Genomic DNA, 16,961 nt, shown 5'->3' with positions numbered 1-16,961 from the left:
TTCCTCGACGTTTCTGTTGGCTCTCACGCCATGGGAAGGATAAAAATTGAGCTCTTCAAGCATATTATGCCGAAATGCGCGGAAAATTTTAGACAATTCTGCACGGGTAACTCCTGCTACTGCTGCTTTAGGGAGGTGACTTTGTGAAGGGAAACGGAACGGGTAGCATGAGCATTTACGGCAGCAGCTTTCCCCTCGAGGCCCCTCCCTATCCGGAGTCTCTTCAGGGTCTTAGCGAGCCAGCAGCAGCAAACCCTTTTGCTGCTGCTGGCTCTCTGCCGCACTTCCGAGCGGCTTCGCTTTGTACGGCCAACAGTGCCGCTGCTCGTGGAAGCAGCAGGAGCAGGAGAAAGACCCAAAGCAGCAGAAAGGAGGCACAAACGGCTGCCAAAATCTTCATCACCTGTTAAGCTCATGCATGCCTCCGGTCCGATGTCTGCGGAGACGTCTTTTGGCAGGTCACTAGCAGGGACTCTTACCAGGTTTCTTCCTTACATTCACTAGAGTAATTTCTGAAGAAAGATCTTGTGAGCTGGAGCTCGGTCTGTAGAGGTCCGGCACACCCTGTGCCTCACGGCCGAGCCCACATTTGTAGAATTGGTGGCAATGCAGCAAGCTGGGGTTTCGGAGCACAAGACCTCTCACTTTGGGGTCACTATGTCTAGCTACTACTACATGAGAATAATTGTAGCTGGAAAACGCAAGCCCAGCAAATGCCCTGTCGGCTCTCAGCGATTGTAGAAGTAGTAGGCTGCAGTGTACTGTCATCTCGCCCGACTACCTGTCACTCTTTTTCCTCAGTCGAGGCCCCAATAGGGTGTTTCTAACCCTTTTGTACATGTTTTTAGATGAGTTGCGTCCCATATGTGATCTCAGGAGCAAACCTTACTAGCTGCATCCGCAATTGGCATCAAGGTGAACCTACGGTAAGCGCAGCGGAACAAGCTAGCTATGGGCACTTTTTACTCCATTATTTTTATTCAATTCGGATTTTTAAATAACTGGCCCCTTTGCCCGGTTGTTCACCTACTCTAATTGTTGCAAATTAAACCAACGACGTATCTGGAAGAAAAAGCGAGTATGTTCACGCGCTAGTTGCTGTGTGTAAATGGGTATGAATGCGCAGAGTGCTTGAAGGGTAGAGCAACACGACCCCAGCTGACCCTGCTCGCTCACGACCAGAACCATGTTGGATGGGGCAACGGAAAGTCAAGCGCATTTTAAAGGGACGCTTCTACACTTTCTATGAAGCTTGGTATTGCTGTCAGGGCTAGGTGTCTCTCCATGGAAACTCTTAATGGAGCGTTACACTACGCATTCAAACCGCAGTTTATTGTACCCCTGAGCTGGTTGTTTTATGGTAAATACATAGAGGCCCCATTGCACTGTGGATCCGGCGCCGCGCTTGTGCAAAAAGTAGAAGTGTATACGCAGGGGTAGCAAAACCCAGCCTTTTGAACATAAATGAAAGGTGTTCGAGTCATTGCAGGATCTGAGCATTCTCACAACTGCACGCATGAATCATCACACTGGAGGTAGTCCAGACTCTAAGCCAGATCGCTTTATCACTACGAAATTTTGGGGCTCAGTTGCTTGAAAGGCATTCGATCGTACATGCTAAGCTTTTAGCTTATCTGTCAGCATCACAGGGAATGCCGCATCATCCCAAAGCAGCCCCCAAAGTTGTGTTTTCCTATTTTGAGCACTATATAAGACATTGGGCTTACGGATTATGGACTTCTGTTGCTTTAATTTCAAGTCTGGAACTCGAGTGCCCTACCTGCTGATACGTCTCCCACAGATGCTGATTGCTAAAATCATCGTATTACGGCACGATGCCACGAGCTCAGTACTCCTGTATCCTTGATGCATAATGCAAGCCTGCTTCTCTCGTGACAGGGAGCAGGCCCCTCTTGCTTAAGAGGCTTGAAGCGGTTTCCGTAATAATACCTAGGATATTCTCAGTATCGTCATTTCAAGGCGATGTTACTCTGCACCTGTGCTGTGCGGCTAGTCTAGGGTAGTACAGATGCGAGTTCTCCATAGGCTTTGAGATAGCCTCTGAGAGCACCAAGTTAAAACACAAGAATAAGCAAAGTACTAGTATAGAGCAATCAAATGCATTCTGTGTTTGATTTATTTTAACTCATTGCAGTGTGTGTTTGTGCAATTCGCAGTAAGATGGTAGCCCTTGAGTATTTCTGCGGAACAAGCCTAGCAATGTAATTAAGCATGCTCGACCAAAGCTTTGAGGTATTACAAAAGCTATAAGTCAGAGCCAGCGTGCCGGATGTAAAAAACGCTCTTTATAATCACCAACTAGTAGAAGACCGGGGTCTGCAGGATCCTGAAGGCTCCCACAGTCACAGCTATGTACTACCAGTACTTAGCTATCGGTCGCTACCGCAGTGCAGTAGCACCAGGGCATTGGGAGCAGCAAACCCCCAACAGAATGCACTTTCTAGATAGCATATATCAGGCGCTCTATTGCTGAGCTGAAGCCTCTCAACAGGTAGGTCATACCTAGGAATTTCTGTGAAATCACCCGGTCAGTGGGCCGGCGCAAAGTAGGGCATTCCTAGTCTCTCACCTGTATGGCGGAAATGTGTCATCCTGTGGTTCCAGTCCCTTATCTATGCCTCATGCTGAAGTACTGCTGCATTCCTTCTATATGCCTGTTCTCATGCTTGTGAGGCAGCCCACGTGCAGTGAAATGCAAACATGCTTTACGTCTAATGGGGGTGTTGTCGTTAGTTGATGTGCAAGCCACATCATATTAAAGTCCATACCTTGAGCCTAGACAGGACTTTCCTGCTAGGCAAGCATCGGGGAAGCTAACTGAATTCATGCAAGTGTAAGGGATGAAGCCAGCAGCCATGCGGCTGCTCACTGAGCAGTTGCAGAAACCAGGGAATACCGAGGCGGGTTTGCTGGTGTATTGAAGGGGATTTCTATACAGAAGGAATTCAGAGACAATTATTGAGCTCAGAAGAGACAACAAGGGATTCTGAGGATGCAACGGAGCCATACTCCCCAGCTTCGTGCTGGTCCTGTATTGAATGTGGCAAGCTGAGGTCAAGCCGTTTCATGCCTGGGTATATCCAAAATAGGTCTGTCGAGCTTAAGCAGATGATTTTAAGCTGAAAAAACCTGACTTCATGATCTCGATTCTAGAATGCTTATACTTTTGAATACTGGATTCTGGCGAGTTCCCTTAGCTCCCCATTTGCTGCTTACTTGCTCCCAAAACATAAGAGACATTGCGAACTAACTCCTGCCTTACAGCATGCTGTTCAAACGCTACAAATCGTGATTTGGTAGACATTTGAAGGAGTATTCGAGCACGAGGGACCAACCTACAAGTTTTAATCGTGTGGGGCTTGCTGGAGATATTTTTCTGCGTAGCCCTAAGCGTCATGGGTCGCAAGCATTGCTCCCAGCAATACCTGCCTCTTGGGTTGGTTATGCTGAGCTGATCTTTTGGCCCCACTCCATACATACTTACAAATCCTAGTAAGCGTATATTCATGTCGGAAGGTCACAATGAAAGAAACTTTAGCAAACAGGTAAAAACAGTCAAACTGTTATAATAAGCGATCCCTTTCCATATTCCTTTGAACAAGCTCAGTCCGAAGGCTCACGATCATAAATCTACATTAGAGCCTGATTTTGCTGTATTGAAGCGAAGTAAGAAGAAACTATAGCTCGGCTACGCATACAAATTGCAGCTTGAACCGTGGTTGTAGTGTAAGCTTGCCGCGCTGTGCGTTGGAGTTGAGCCTCAGCGAGTTGTAGTTGTATCTGCTGCTTGAGCAGCAGATACAACTACAACCGGCGACCAGTGTGAATTGCCACTGCTAGGCACGTCTGAAAGCCGTTAGAATGGACGAAGTGACGTACGAGGCTCGGTTGCACCACGAATAGGAGGCACAACTCTAGGCAGGTAGCGTCTCCGCTACCCTGGTGAGTTACTTCACAGACCCCAGACGCCAACACAGCTACCCATTCTTAATATAACGATTATTAAAGAGCTCGAGTGATGTCCCCAGTTCCTTAAGATCGTAGGGTAGCAAGGTTGGTCAAAGGGGGCTAAGTGGGCGCTTCTCGGCTTTCCCAACTTTATTATCACCGTGTTCAAACTTCCTAATAACCCTTACAAAGTCTCTCTGGGTAATAGGAAATTCCCCTCCGCGTTTGACAGACCAGTGCAAACGCTCCACAAAGGGGCGCTTTGGATCAATGTGCTTCCACTCTTCGCGCTCGCTGGGTTGATGACCGCTCGCCTGCAATTTAGACGCCAGCATCAATATCTAGGGCTTCATTCCCAGAAGCATTTGTCACTTCCAGAAGATAGCTAATTCTATGCTTCATCAACACAAAAGACTCTATGCTCGTGCAAAACTGCCTCGGCATGAGCAGTTGCATTCCAGCCAAGCTGGCCTTTTGGGGTGATGCATTCCCATTGGCCCAGGAAACGGCAGGGCCTCTTCGACCACACACAGCTTACCGAAAAAGGTTTGTTGCGTCGTAATTCTTCGACCATAGCCATATTTAAGCTCAGTCTATAGCGGGCTAAACTACACCTTAGCACTTTTTACTGCACTAGTTGTTTTCAATTTAGAAATAAAAGCTAATTATCTGACTTTCTGTTTATATGTATACTTTGGTTATGTAGTCGCATACGGTCAATGCCATGCGAAACCCTTAGGGATTTCCGTCAGCTAGGTGCTGTGCACAACTAGCTATGAATACTCGGAGTGCTTAGAGGATGCATTTATGGACCCCCTGGCTGTCCCCTTCCTTTACGTCGAAACTCTGAGGAGCGCGCGCAATGAAACAGGGGGGCTCTTTTAATGAATGCTTAATAGATTCCTATGAAGTTCGCATTGAGCCTGAAGTGAAGTGCTTCTCTACGGAAGCAGAGGGAGTGTTACATGGGCTGTTGTTCTTTTTAAATCGTTGATACAAATACTTTCCGTAAATTCGCCACCACTGCACTATAGAATATTTCGGGCTCGAAATTTCCTATCCTTTCACTGTGTGCTTATTCCTCTTGAGCATTTTGATGCATATTTAGAAGTTCTAGTGAAATTTTGTGGGTGAATGGTACGGTGGATCTTGATGTGCTCCACGTATACTACAGAATTGTGTGGGAATGGGTAGTGTTTTGCACTTCCATCTTGACTTTTAGTCTCTTTAGACCAGGGGGGTTTGGCGTTTCTGTGTATTGACTCGAATTTTCGCTGAGGGGACAGGTAGAGGCAAGAGGGCCCAAGGGGGTCCTAAGGCGCAAACGTCGCGGGGCTGCGCAGGTGTCCTGCTGCTGAGGAGGGCGCCGCTGCCCACGAGCCGTCGGTGGTGCTGAGGTATCGTTGCAGCATCATTGCTTCCAACTGACCAACCTAATTCATTGGAGGCATTCTTATTTAAATAAGACCACATAGAACTGCTTTGAATGTGGCAGAGCCGCATCACGCCCCGCTTTCTCCTGATATTGTCCCGGGGTACATACATCGGCGGTGGAGCCCTAGGCCCCTGGTGGGGGGCCCCTCTACCTGTCTCCCCCACTTCTCCCCTTATCCTCTGCTTTTTCGTATTTTTCTAAGCATTTTATAACTGTTTCTGGAAACTGCAATTACGGGGACGCCCCCCAACCCAGGCATTCCTTTCTGCCTCAGCACCCTCTTGGCAGCGCCCCTACATTAGCAGTCCGAATGTCTTTCTGAGGAAGGGCCCCCATCCATTTGCCACCGGCCTTGCTTCGCCATCAAGTGTACGCCTGGTGGGCGTGGGCTGGCGGGGGCATCAGGACGGGGGCATGTCAAGTCAGAGCAGAGAGCTTTTGTCGCTTTTCCCTCAAGCATTTGCTCTTTCCCAAAAGGCCCTTGCAGCAAAAAGAGCGGTTCATTCGTGCAGTGCTTGAGCATTTGAGTCATATCATCACTTGAGCTACCCCATACGTGCAAGTCCACTCGAGGGGAAGTCTCCCGTTAACGAGCCCCGGGGCCCTAGAGATGTCATCTGCCCCCCATGCACCCCTAAGGTGAGATATATCGGCATGATTGTATTCTTCTCTCTATAAATTGCGTCTGAATGTCTTGGATGGCAACTTGGGTGCACACAAGGAGCAGACGGGGTGCCTCGCTTCCTGTGTCTGCATGCAGGGGGCAAAAACCAGCGTTATGCCGCTTCGCTGCTATTGGACGTTGCCATCGGGGTGCCCTATGTGCTTTCGCACATTCTCCCGAAGAGCTGGCACTCAGGAGGGGCCCTCGCCAGGGATACAGGGGTCATCCGAGGGGCCCACCCCATGGCCACGGGGGCCCTCACCCGTCGGGCGGGACCCCATCTTCCGCAGCTCCCGTGCACAAGACAGTGAGGCAAGCTTCGTATAAGGATGAACTATATAAGGGAGCAGATGAGGAGCCTCGTGGGGCCCCTAGGGGGGCTGGTCATGCAGGGAGTGGACACTACAGGTCGGGCGGCTCCCTCTCGGCAAACACAAGTGTAAGTACACGTTACAGGAGATCTTTTGCTGCCTCAGGACTGCGTATATCTGAATCGATTGTGTTGCTTTGGGGTGAAGCAGAGAGCCTATCAGCTTCGAACGGATGATGGCTGCTTGCGTGTTCCCTTGCACCCAAGCGCTGCTGCTGGCATCGCTACTGCTCACTTGGAATTAGGTCGAAGCCTTAGGATGCGTCGCCATGCTGAAGATGGTTGTTTTTTGTTTCAGGGTTATGGCCCTCCAAGGGCGACAAAGGAATGGCGTCGCCGTGTAGCTCCAGAGCCTTCTGGAGCCCACGCTGACGCTCCTGAGCGGGCAGCTGCCTCGCAAGCTAGGTCTGCTGCTGTAGGTGCACATCCATCGGCTGATGCCACAACAGCTGGCGATACATTAGGAGCCGGTGATGAAGCATCTGCTGCAGGTCCACTCAATGCTGCACCTGACACACCGGCCACGGACGCTCCTACTGCTTCTTCCAGCTGTACGGAGGCCCTTACAGCTTCCGATACTGGTACCGAGCAGCAGACAATGCAGATTCCAGGAGATACATATATCAAGGGCGAACCTGAGTCCAAAAGCCTCCCCTTACGTGCAGGTGAAGCGTCCCAGGCATCCTCCGAGCATCAGGAGAGACCCCGCAGAGGAACCAACGAAGTGTGGAGCACCGACGGGCCAGTCAGTTGCAGCACGTGGGTACTTCCTGCAGACAAACTTCGCGGCCCCTCAGATAACCGCTTTCTTGTGTCATCTCCCAAACAGCAAGCGCAGCAACAGCAAGATAACAGCAACTACAAACACGGAGATGGGGACAGCGCTGGATTTACAGCGGCTTCAGGCAATATTGCCGCATCTGCAGCAGGAGCGACCGCAGCTGGTTCTGCGTCAAGCCCAGGCGGGCCTGGGGGCCCCCAGAGGAAGGGCCCTCGCAGGCCTGGCGCTTGGGGGGGGAGCCAGCAGGGTGTTTCCGGCTTTGACCAGCATCAGCAACAGCAGGAAGTATCGGGAGCTCAGCTTCCCTTGGGCGTAAGGGACAGCGAACACACTGCTTATACGGGGGAAACAGCAGGCGTGCGGGGCGAGAAGACAGCGCAGCAACAGCAAGCAGTGGCAGCCGAAGGGCATATGAGCTACGCCACTGTACCCTATGCTGATGAATGGGGACCCTATTGGGGTCCCCTACCACTAGGAGTTCCCACGGAATACGCCTTGGTATCGGAGCAGCAACAGCAACAGCAGGAGATGGGTGTATATGGATTGCCGAAGCTAAGAACTCCTCTGGATGGTTCAACGGCAGCAACAACTCCCGCGGCTACAGTCACAGTCCCATATCCGTTTTATGGAGCTGCCGCTGCTGCTTCTTGGGGCGGACCAGGCTATCTGGATCTTGTTGCACACTACAGGCAGCAGCCTGGTGCTGCGCAGTTGCTGCAGCAACATGCCCCCAGTCTGTATCGAGAATAGAAAAGGTGCGACAGGGCAAAGCCTTATGCGCTGTTTCTTCGGAGGTGGGTGGGATTCCCTGTGTACAGTAGGTGATGGACAGGGACATTGGGGACCCCCAAGAGGCCCCGCGCAGGCATTTTGGATTACATCGGGAGTAGCGGCCCCGCAGGGCAGTGAATGCTCCTTCCCGAGAGAGCGAAAGGCTCAGGCAGTATGCTATCTAGTAGATGAGATCGGGATGTCGGAGGCCCCAAGAGACACTGTAGTAATGGCAGTTGTGCAGAATGATTTAAAAACGGGAAGAGGGAGAAGAGCAGCTAGATTAACCACGAAGACAGAGATTGATAAGAGGGCGATGCAAGTCAGCATTGCTGGCAAGCTTATACCATTATATGAAAAGGTACAGAAAGGCGGCTGCAGGGACGAATAGAGAAGTGCTAAGACGTTTTGGGGTGATTGGGGGGTCACGCCAGTGACCAGGGGACGGTAAGTGGTGACATTTTATACGAAAGTTAATACTATTCTGTTTTTAAATATTATAAATCAATCCTTTCTAGTGGCTCCGGTGAACTGAGGTCACCAGAGGCTTATCGAAGTGATCTCTGGGGCCTCCTCATCCGTTTTGGCCTCACCTGGTGGGCCCCCCAAAACCGGGGGCGAGACTTAGTTCAAGGATAACGGTTCCCATCGGACCGTCAGTGCTCCTCACAGGAGCTTCCATAATATAACGGATACGATGAAAAGTTGTAATCAACAGCGAACAGTAACGAGCAGCACAAACACGTTCGAGGGTCGAGTGTACAGGGGGCCGTTCTCTTGATGCTGCGGGGCGGGGCATCAAGTCACTCACTTCGAGGGGTAAAGAAGAGGAGATATTCAGTGTTCCTAAGGTATTTCTTGAATAAACACTGGTTCCTTCTCTCTCTGCTAGAAAGACGAGCCTCTTCCTCTTGCCCTTTCAAGCCGAAGACCCTTTGCTTCAGTGCCTGTGCTTACTGTGTAGCTGGCTCTGCAGCTGCTGCTGCGCGGGGTCTTCAGCCCTGACTGCTTCTTTTTTGAGAAAAATAAAAGGGGAGGCGCTCGATGTCCCCCAGAGAGGCAATGGCAAAGCTGCAGAAGACTAGCTCAGTTGGCCGAAGGGGCCCCCGAGGGGCCTCCCAAAAGAAACAGCAAATCTCCGCCCTCTCAGATGGGGAAAGCGAGGAAGATCGCATCAGCGATAGCACCAGCAATCAAGAGCAAGCAACAGCAGCAACAGCATGTAGGGCTCCCACAGAGGCGGGGGACCTTGAGCTCTCCGACGGCTGCCTAGATGAGGAAGAGCCATCAGATGACGAAGAGCAGGGCAATTCCCAGTTTGACGCCTCTCCAGCGTCTGCTGGCGAGGCCTCAAGCTGCGAGAGCAAGACAAAGCAGAAGCAGCAACAGCAAAATAAGCACTCACATGACGGTAACGGAAAAGTTGCTCTGATCAACAACAACGTGCTGCTGGATACAGAGACAAATTGGGCCGACCTACACCTCAGCCGGCAACTATTGAAGGTATATGATGTTTCTGATACAATCAGATGACGGTGGTGTTGCCTCCACAGTAGCAACGGTTGCCAGCCTGAGGACTGGTGCTGTGGCTGTGTTGCTTGTCTCTGCTCTACCTGTCCTTCCGCTTCTCGGCGTCCCTGAGGTGGCTGCAGCATGAGTTTGATTGCGTGGAAGGATAAGTTTTTCGGCGCGAACACACCTGTGGTTTGTGGTGTGGGTTGCCATGCAGGCACTGGATGCTCTTGGTTACGAGCATCCTTCCTTTGTCCAGGCAGCGGCTATCCCGGCGGCTCTAAGAGGACGAGACCTCCTAGTCAATGCTCAAACAGGTGACTCAAGCTATATCTCCTAAATTCGACTGCGTTATGTGTGCATGGGTGTCCGGAAATCACGAGGTTCAAAAGCTTTGACTGTTATCTGTGGTGACCAAAACTCGCCGTACGATGCCATAGTTGGGGGGTTTAGGGTATATGTACATATATATATATATTCTGTATGGCTTTTCTTTCAGGATCGGGGAAGACCGCCGCTTTTTTGTTGCCTCTTTTGGAGCGCCTCCTGCAGAGTCCGGGTGTAAGGGCCAGAAAGGCAAGCGGGTCACTCAACCAAACTCATTTAACATACCCGAACAGCCAGACAAAGAGATGTCACCGTAAACGCTTAGATCTTAGGGGTTTGAACTTCTGACACATCCGTATCGGACCGCTTAGACCTCCCTAGGGAGCTGGTCAGGCAGTGATTCTTCTCCCGCAACGGTGCATGCCTGCCCGAATCTGAACTGTGGCAGCAAAAGCAAAGTCGATAAAAGTCTTCATGAGAAACATTTAGCAGCAATAGCAGAGGCTCTTGCAACAAGAGCTCCAGCATTCCCTCGGCTTAAGGCCTGCCTGTGTCTCAGATGACTCCCAGTGGCCCTGTGGGGGGACTTCGCGGTTCCAAGGGCCTCGTGCTCTTGCCAACCCGCGAACTCGCCATGCAGTGCCATCAGCTTCTGCAGGACCTCTGCAAGTTCGCGCCTATCACCGGCACCCTGGTGTGTCATGCATTTCTGCTGTTGCTCTGCTAGGCTCTTGGGGTTGCTGCCGTTCCTCTCACAGAATTGCTGCTGGAGTGGCTGCGTCTCGTTGTTTATCGGTTGCTACCTCTGGAGTGCCAATTTGCTTTCAGGCTGTTGGAGGATCCTCTCTGCCACAGCAGGAGGCCGCACTGCGCTTACAGCCGGATGTTGTAGTTGCCACACCGGGGAGAATCCTAGATCTCCTGCTGAACTCTGCCGTAAGCGTAGAGGCCTTCTTCAGCTGTTACAGCGGCTGCAGCAAGAAAGTTACACTACAGTGGTCGCTCCCGGGGTTTAACTGATGCATGACCTCTTTGGCTAAGTCCGTACGGATTCTAAAATGTATCCCACTGGCGGCTTCTCTGACCTTGTTGGGCCTTGCCTCTGGCAAGTGATGGACGGCCTGATGAATTCCAGGCTGCTGCAGGAGGCAGCGGCCTTCATTGCTGCTGCTGTAGGGACTGTTGTGGCTGCTGAATGCTATGGCCCGGGGCGGCAGGTAGTGTTTAGGTGCGTTTATATCTTGTTGTTTGCTTTCGGCCAGAGCATCCACTTGGAGTTGCTGGAAGTCATTATTCTCGACGAGGCAGACAGACTCTTGGAGCTTGGATTCAGAGACGAAGTACGTGTAGGAATCCGTACAACGTGGCAAGGCGTCTGTTCATTTAAGGAGATTGTGTGGTAGCAGCTGAGCTAGCTACCCAGCTAGAGCTCAACCATGTTGCGCATTCGGGCAGCTGAGTGACGCGCTCTCCTATCGTCATGAGCTTCAGTGGTGCAAGTCAGTTTTTGCATAAGGAAGTGAGCAGCTGGATATGGGTCTGGCCTTGTGCTAATTCGTGTTCTTCACATGGTAGGGTTTATGTTCGGTGCGTGTCTTGCCAATGTGTAGATCCTGCAAGTGCTTAAACACTGCCATCGTGGCCGGCAGACGCTCCTATTCTCTGCGACGCTCACTGCATCTATCTCATCGCTTGCTCTGCTGGCTCTGCAATCCCCATTACACATTACATGCGGAACTGCTGGCAGTAGCAGCAGCAACAACGGAACAGGCAGCAGCCAGCAGCAGTTGCCAGAGAACCTGAAACAGCAGTTTGTGGAGTTGCAAAGCGAGGAGCACCGTATGCCAGCGCTTGTACATCTTTTGAGGACTGCTTTTACCCATAGAGTCATTGTCTTCTTCGGGGTACGCTTCTGTCACAAAAATGACTAGTTTGTGTTCATCCAGGGACAAGCATACCGCTTGCTGGCTATGTTTTAGCCGTGCATGGCTAAAAGAAACAAGTCTCGCTCTCTGCTTATCGACTGTAGTCCCTCCCCTGCAGCATCAGCAAGATCAGCGGCAGTATTGAGGGAGTGTCTACTGGTGATGCTTGGATGCAGACCAAGAAGGCCGCGCATGAGGCCTTCCTTCTGTTTTCTCTTCTGGGCATGCCGTCTGCTGAACTGCATGGAGATCTTACGCAGCAAATGCGGGTGGAGTCTTTTGAAAAGTAAGCGCAATACAAGGATCCCCAAATCCTTCAATAATATGGCTGTCCTCCTTGCTACAATTGATCGGACAGAGTTTTCTGCGTTATATCATTGAGCCCGTGATGCCACTCGGCTTTTCGTTAGTACCCGGTCTCTGCACTCTCTTGCAGCATGCTTGTTCGCTCTGTTGTCGAGACTTGATGGGTTCTTGCGCTACGCTCCATTTCGGTAGAGCCGTCTTCTGCGTGGTCCTCTCGTGAGCTGTTTGCGTCTAGCACCACGTGCTCATGTCTGTCTTCCACAATTCCGTCTATCTCTCAGCCTCTGATCGCTACACGCAATGTTGTACGTCTACGTGTTTTGCACGTAGGAATGTCTCTCTTCACGCCACGGCTGCACAGGTGTGCCTTCACTCGCATATCAGCTCTTGCTGCATGCGTTTTCCGGTGTCTTTAGGTTCCAACAGGGCAAGGTGGAGTTTCTCCTGGCCAGCGAACTGGCCAGCAGGGGCCTCGACGTAACGGACGTTGCGGCGGTAGTGAACTTCTCCCCCCCTAAGGATGTAGATCGGTAGGGAAACGACACTTTATATTTTCCCCCTCAAAGCTCCTTCTGCTTTCGGCTCCTGACCCTACTAGTGTCTTTTGCGGTCTTGAAAGTGGTGGGATCGGTTAGTTTACGCACTTATAGATGCTCATGCTGTGCTCTTCTGCCCCCTCTTATATCCTTGGCAACGCGCAATCGCTGCCTTAGACGTCTCTTCGTGATTTTGCTTATCCGCACTTTCTGTGTATCCGTTTGGTCCATCTGTATGCACATGGTTAATTATGTGGAAATATATATCGCTGCGTCTATATCTGTACCTCAGGTATGTACATTCGGTTGGCCGAACTGCACGAATGGGGCGTCAAGGTACCGCTGCTACGCTCTACAACAGAAATAGCGAAGAGAAGCTTGCTGTCAAGAAGCTTCTGGCCGGCCTGGGGGCCAGAGGCAAGCAGCAGCAACAAAACCAGCAACAGGTTATTAGGAGACGGATTGATATTGCAAATCTTGAGGCCATCGGCAAGGAGGTGAGTTCTACCCGCAAGCGCATGTATATATTTCACAGGTGCTCTTTTTGGAGCTTCCTATTTGAAGCAGAATCAGTATCAACAGTGGGGTTTCATTGTGGCAAATTCGACAGTAGCGGCAAGGATGGGAATTCTGCATGTTTGTATTCAGTTACGGAGCCTAGAGGGGGCTCTTCAAAAAAAGCGGCATGAGGAGACTCTCGAGAGGGAAATGCGACTTGCCCAGCTATACGTTGCCAAGGCAGAGAACATGCAACAACACGCAGGCAAGCGCAACGAGGCAGTGACATAGAAGAAGCAGCAAAAAGAATGACTTGCAGAAGGCTCATGCGGGCAAAGGCATACGCACGGGCTAGCGGGGAGATGTCACAAAGAATAAATACTGCAGAAAGCAGATCAAGCACCTTGGAAGTAATCAGAATTTCAGTATCTCATAGGAGAATATGGAACCACAAGGACACAGTGAAGAAGGCGCCCCTGACCTCACACTGGGTGACCACATTGCTTGTTTACGGCTGCTGCAGATGAGATCTATGCTCGTCCCCACCGGGAGTGGTTTGTGAGTGCGAAAGACAAACGCAAACTTCAGGAGGCTTCGAGGCTGGATGCTGAGGCAAAGGCTCTGATCGGCAGTAGCAGCAGCAGTACACAGGTGACACAGGGCGAGAAACAGAATACGAAGCAGCAAAAGCGGAAGCAACAGGAAGATACAACAGAGTCTGGCAGTAGCGAAGCATCTGTTAGTGGGTCAGATGATGATGGAAGCGAGGACTCTGGCGAGGGTGAGTCAATTGGCTCATGGATTGCAAACAGACGCGACTGCAGCATCTGCAGCAGCAGCAGCAGTATCAACAGTCTGTGGTTTGTCTGTGTTGTTTTTTCAGAACTCCCCGACTGGGTTACGGCTGAGGCCTCGGGTGTTGACTCAGACGGCGAACATGAAGAGACTGAGGAGGCCTTCGTGGGAGCCCTAGAAGGGGATTCTGGTGGTTTGGGTAAGGGTCTCGTTGCGGTTAAAGAGATAAAGCTAACGAAAGAGCAAAGAGCTAAGTTGCAGCAGCAGCAGCAGCAGAAGAAATTTGACAAGAAGCAGCAGGCAATGACACAGAAGCAAAAGCAGGTAAGCCGCGACGTGGCTTTGGGATGCAGGAACAGCCGCAACTTCAACAGTGAATGCGCAAGAAGTAGGCGGTTGTTGGCTGTGAGACGTGCTGTGTCTCAGCGTCTGGAGGAGTTTCGTATGGCGAAGGCTGCGGCCCGGTCTTTCAAGAAGTAAGCTGAAGAGGGCAGGTGTCTTCAGTCCTAGCTGTTACCGATCCCGGGTCATGCAGCATATCTGGGAGCAGCGGCATCCAAAGGCGTATCTGTGCGATTATGAATGCCTGATTTAGAGAGTTTTTTTGTGCTCGTTCATTTTATTCCTTACCCATTCTGCTGGTGCAGGAGTGCGAAGCCGCACCGGATGCGCATGGATATGGACGACGATGATGAAGGGTTCAGGAGGGGCGCACAGAAGCGGCAACATCGGCGAGCGAAGAGAAAGCGAGAAGCGCCAGCAGAAAGCAGCAACAAGCGAAGCATGTCAGAAGTAAACGACTCGAAAAGACCGAGGCGACGGGCACCCTTGGGAAAGAACAACTTTAAGTCTAAGAAGAGATACAAACGCAGGTAGCAGAGAAAGTACCAACTAGCGGGCAGCGTCAGTCGCTGCAACTCCTTTAAACGCCATCTTACGAACGCCTTTACTTGTAACTGCTGCAGTCACGGCGTCGCAGCACAAGCAGCATTGGCGGAAGACCCAAACCCGCAGGAAGGGTTTGGAGCAAAGCATATTTCGTTCCCCTTTATTTGTCGTATACACGAGGCTTAGAGGCAGACCAAGACTTCCTGCGCGATTTAGAGGTCTTCAGTGTCCCTGCAAAGCCCTTCAGAGCAGTAGATCCTCGCAGCTAGTTAGCTACCGGGGGGAAACAGGTGATGCCCTGCAATCAGCCGGCAGTGGCTTTGCCCAGTTGCTGTGTTCTGGTAAGTAACTAGCTAGTTTTGCAGCTAGCTGGTTATCATATAGCCGCGATACCTTCTTGGGGCTCTGGTCCTGCATCGACTTTATTCCAGCACGCGAGGCGCACAATTCCTGCCTATTGCAGCACGCAGATTACTGCCTGTTGTCACCAGCGTATCTATACATGCGTGTGTTAGGACAAGGGGATAAAGGAATCTAAACAAAACCTGAATCTGTAAAAATAAGGCAAGCAGATGAATGAGTCCCGTAGAGATACCTTGGTCCACACATGATGGGTGCATCGATCCAGGCTAGAGCGGATGGAAACATATGCAAAAAACTGTACAGACGTTTATCAACAACTGCGAAGTGGTACAAAGTATAAGGGTACTTGGAAACTAAGAGCTGCATGACCTTCAGGGCCTTCATGATGCTACCGCCGCCCACGAGAAGGCCGCTTTGTCAGGCCGACAGCTGCAAGAGCTGCTGCTCGCGCTGCTGTTGCAGTGCGCATCCTCCACTGGTTTTCGCCTTGCCTATTTGTATAAGTGCCCGCGGCAGACTCTGCTGCCTCTGTTTCCACTGATGCAGCAGCAGGTTCTGCCTTCGCTATCTGGAGCAGCCTCCGTTGCTGCTTCGGTTGTTGATCTAGCCTTCTTCTGCTGTTCATAGTTTGAAGAGTCGTCTTTGCTGCACTGCCTGCGGGTGGCGATAGCTCAGTAGGTGAAGTACCGTCTACGGGGGTGAGGCAGTCATCCGCAGGCTCCAGCGGGGTTAGGAGAGTGGAAATACGGGAATTTGTGTCAGTAGGGGAGCCCTCGGAAAGGAGCTCCTCATCGCCGCATAAAGCAGTGCCGGCCTTTCGTTTGTACACAGTAGCCCAACTGGAAGCGTCCACGTGGGACAAGTCTAGCACCACCTGTTGTTGGCTTCCCTTTCTCACTTCTCCCACTACTGCTCCTGCGCCTTCTGCTGCAGCCTCCGCTTGGCTGCTGGGCCGTCGGTGACAGCCGACTGCAATAGCACACATTTCACGTAAACGGAAGAAATGCACATATGCACAAAGCACAACACGGAATTGAGAAAAGCGGCCACAGTGAAGCCAATAAAAGAGAGCCTTTAGCAACCGTACCTGAAGCAGCAGAACTCGGCTCTTGCCGCTGTTCTTGCTGCACGAGTGTGAGTGAGGGAGAAGCAGCAAAAGGCTCGCCGCAGCATCGGTAGCCCTTCCTAAAATACTTGACTTTCATTAGCTGCGCAGCCGTTGGTCTCAGCGCCGGATCTGCGGGAACAACGGCATCCAATGCAGCAGCACGACCCTAGTGCCACACAGGATCCGCGCGGACAGCAAAAGTCAGCAGCACCCACCTGGACAGCTCAGCAATTCGCACAAAAGAGCAGCAAATAGGCGGGAAACCCCACAGTAGCAGAAGAACTGGGGTGCAGCAGGACAAACAGCAGTAGCAGCACGAAGTACCCCTTTGGAGGAGCATCTTCAAGATGCCGCGAATGCCAGAACCGAGGACCCTCTGAGGCAACAGGGAATCCAGCAGCGCATCGAGCTGCAGCTGCGCATGCACCCCGTTCTCTAGGAGGCAGGATGGAGGGCTGATGAGCTCCCACATGAAGACGCCGCTACAGAGCTCCAGCAGCACGCAACCCAGACTCCAAATGTCTGCCTGGAGGCACAGTGGAACGGCAAAGCACACACACACATATACATACATATGCTACTAAAGGGGAAGGTGCACTCTGCGACTCACAGGCAACCAAGAGGGCCCACCAGAGATATGCAGAAGGCTGAGACAGCAATATTATACAAGTGCGTTAGGCTGGGTGCCCTCCTATTGAGGAAGAAGGAGGCAT

The 16,961-nt window shown here is 51.4% G+C and overlaps 3 protein-coding genes and 1 pseudogene across 3 annotated transcripts; 3 read left to right on the top strand and 1 right to left on the bottom strand.

The window, feature by feature from the left end:
* The first annotated feature begins 3 nt into the window (after positions 1-3).
* Positions 4-1,787, top strand: LOC34618904 (annotated as a pseudogene).
* Positions 1,788-6,093: 4,306 nt separating this feature from the next.
* On the top strand, positions 6,094-7,969 carry LOC113147113. The gene is made up of 2 exons (XM_026336504.1): positions 6,094-6,507; positions 6,590-7,969. Exons 1-2 carry the CDS (start codon positions 6,094-6,096, stop codon positions 7,967-7,969), a joined length of 1,794 nt encoding a protein of 597 aa, XP_026192289.1.
* A 25-nt stretch (positions 7,970-7,994) lies between these two features.
* Positions 7,995-14,765, top strand: LOC34618903 (ATP-dependent RNA helicase DRS1). The gene is made up of 16 exons (XM_026336501.1): positions 7,995-8,351; positions 9,191-9,493; positions 9,720-9,819; positions 10,002-10,078; positions 10,389-10,523; positions 10,658-10,765; positions 11,092-11,169; positions 11,440-11,733; positions 11,931-12,040; positions 12,477-12,590; positions 12,889-13,093; positions 13,245-13,359; positions 13,618-13,875; positions 13,978-14,213; positions 14,316-14,365; positions 14,537-14,765. The coding sequence occupies exons 1-16, from the start codon at positions 7,995-7,997 to the stop codon at positions 14,763-14,765; spliced, it is 2,769 nt and encodes a 922-aa protein (XP_026192286.1).
* A 546-nt stretch (positions 14,766-15,311) lies between these two features.
* On the bottom strand, positions 15,312-16,588 carry LOC34618902. The gene is made up of 4 exons (XM_026336500.1): positions 16,573-16,588; positions 16,228-16,377; positions 15,564-16,109; positions 15,312-15,406 (listed from the first exon to the last, which is right to left on the bottom strand). Exons 1-4 carry the CDS (start codon positions 16,586-16,588, stop codon positions 15,312-15,314), a joined length of 807 nt encoding a protein of 268 aa, XP_026192285.1.
* Positions 16,589-16,961: the final 373 nt, after the last annotated feature.

Source organism: Cyclospora cayetanensis, unplaced genomic scaffold (genome assembly GCF_002999335.1).
Source record: "Cyclospora cayetanensis isolate NF1_C8 unplaced genomic scaffold, CcayRef3 CcayRef3_contig_13, whole genome shotgun sequence".
Taxonomy (NCBI): domain Eukaryota; phylum Apicomplexa; class Conoidasida; order Eucoccidiorida; family Eimeriidae; genus Cyclospora; species Cyclospora cayetanensis.
This window is presented reverse-complemented; position numbering and strand designations above follow the sequence as displayed.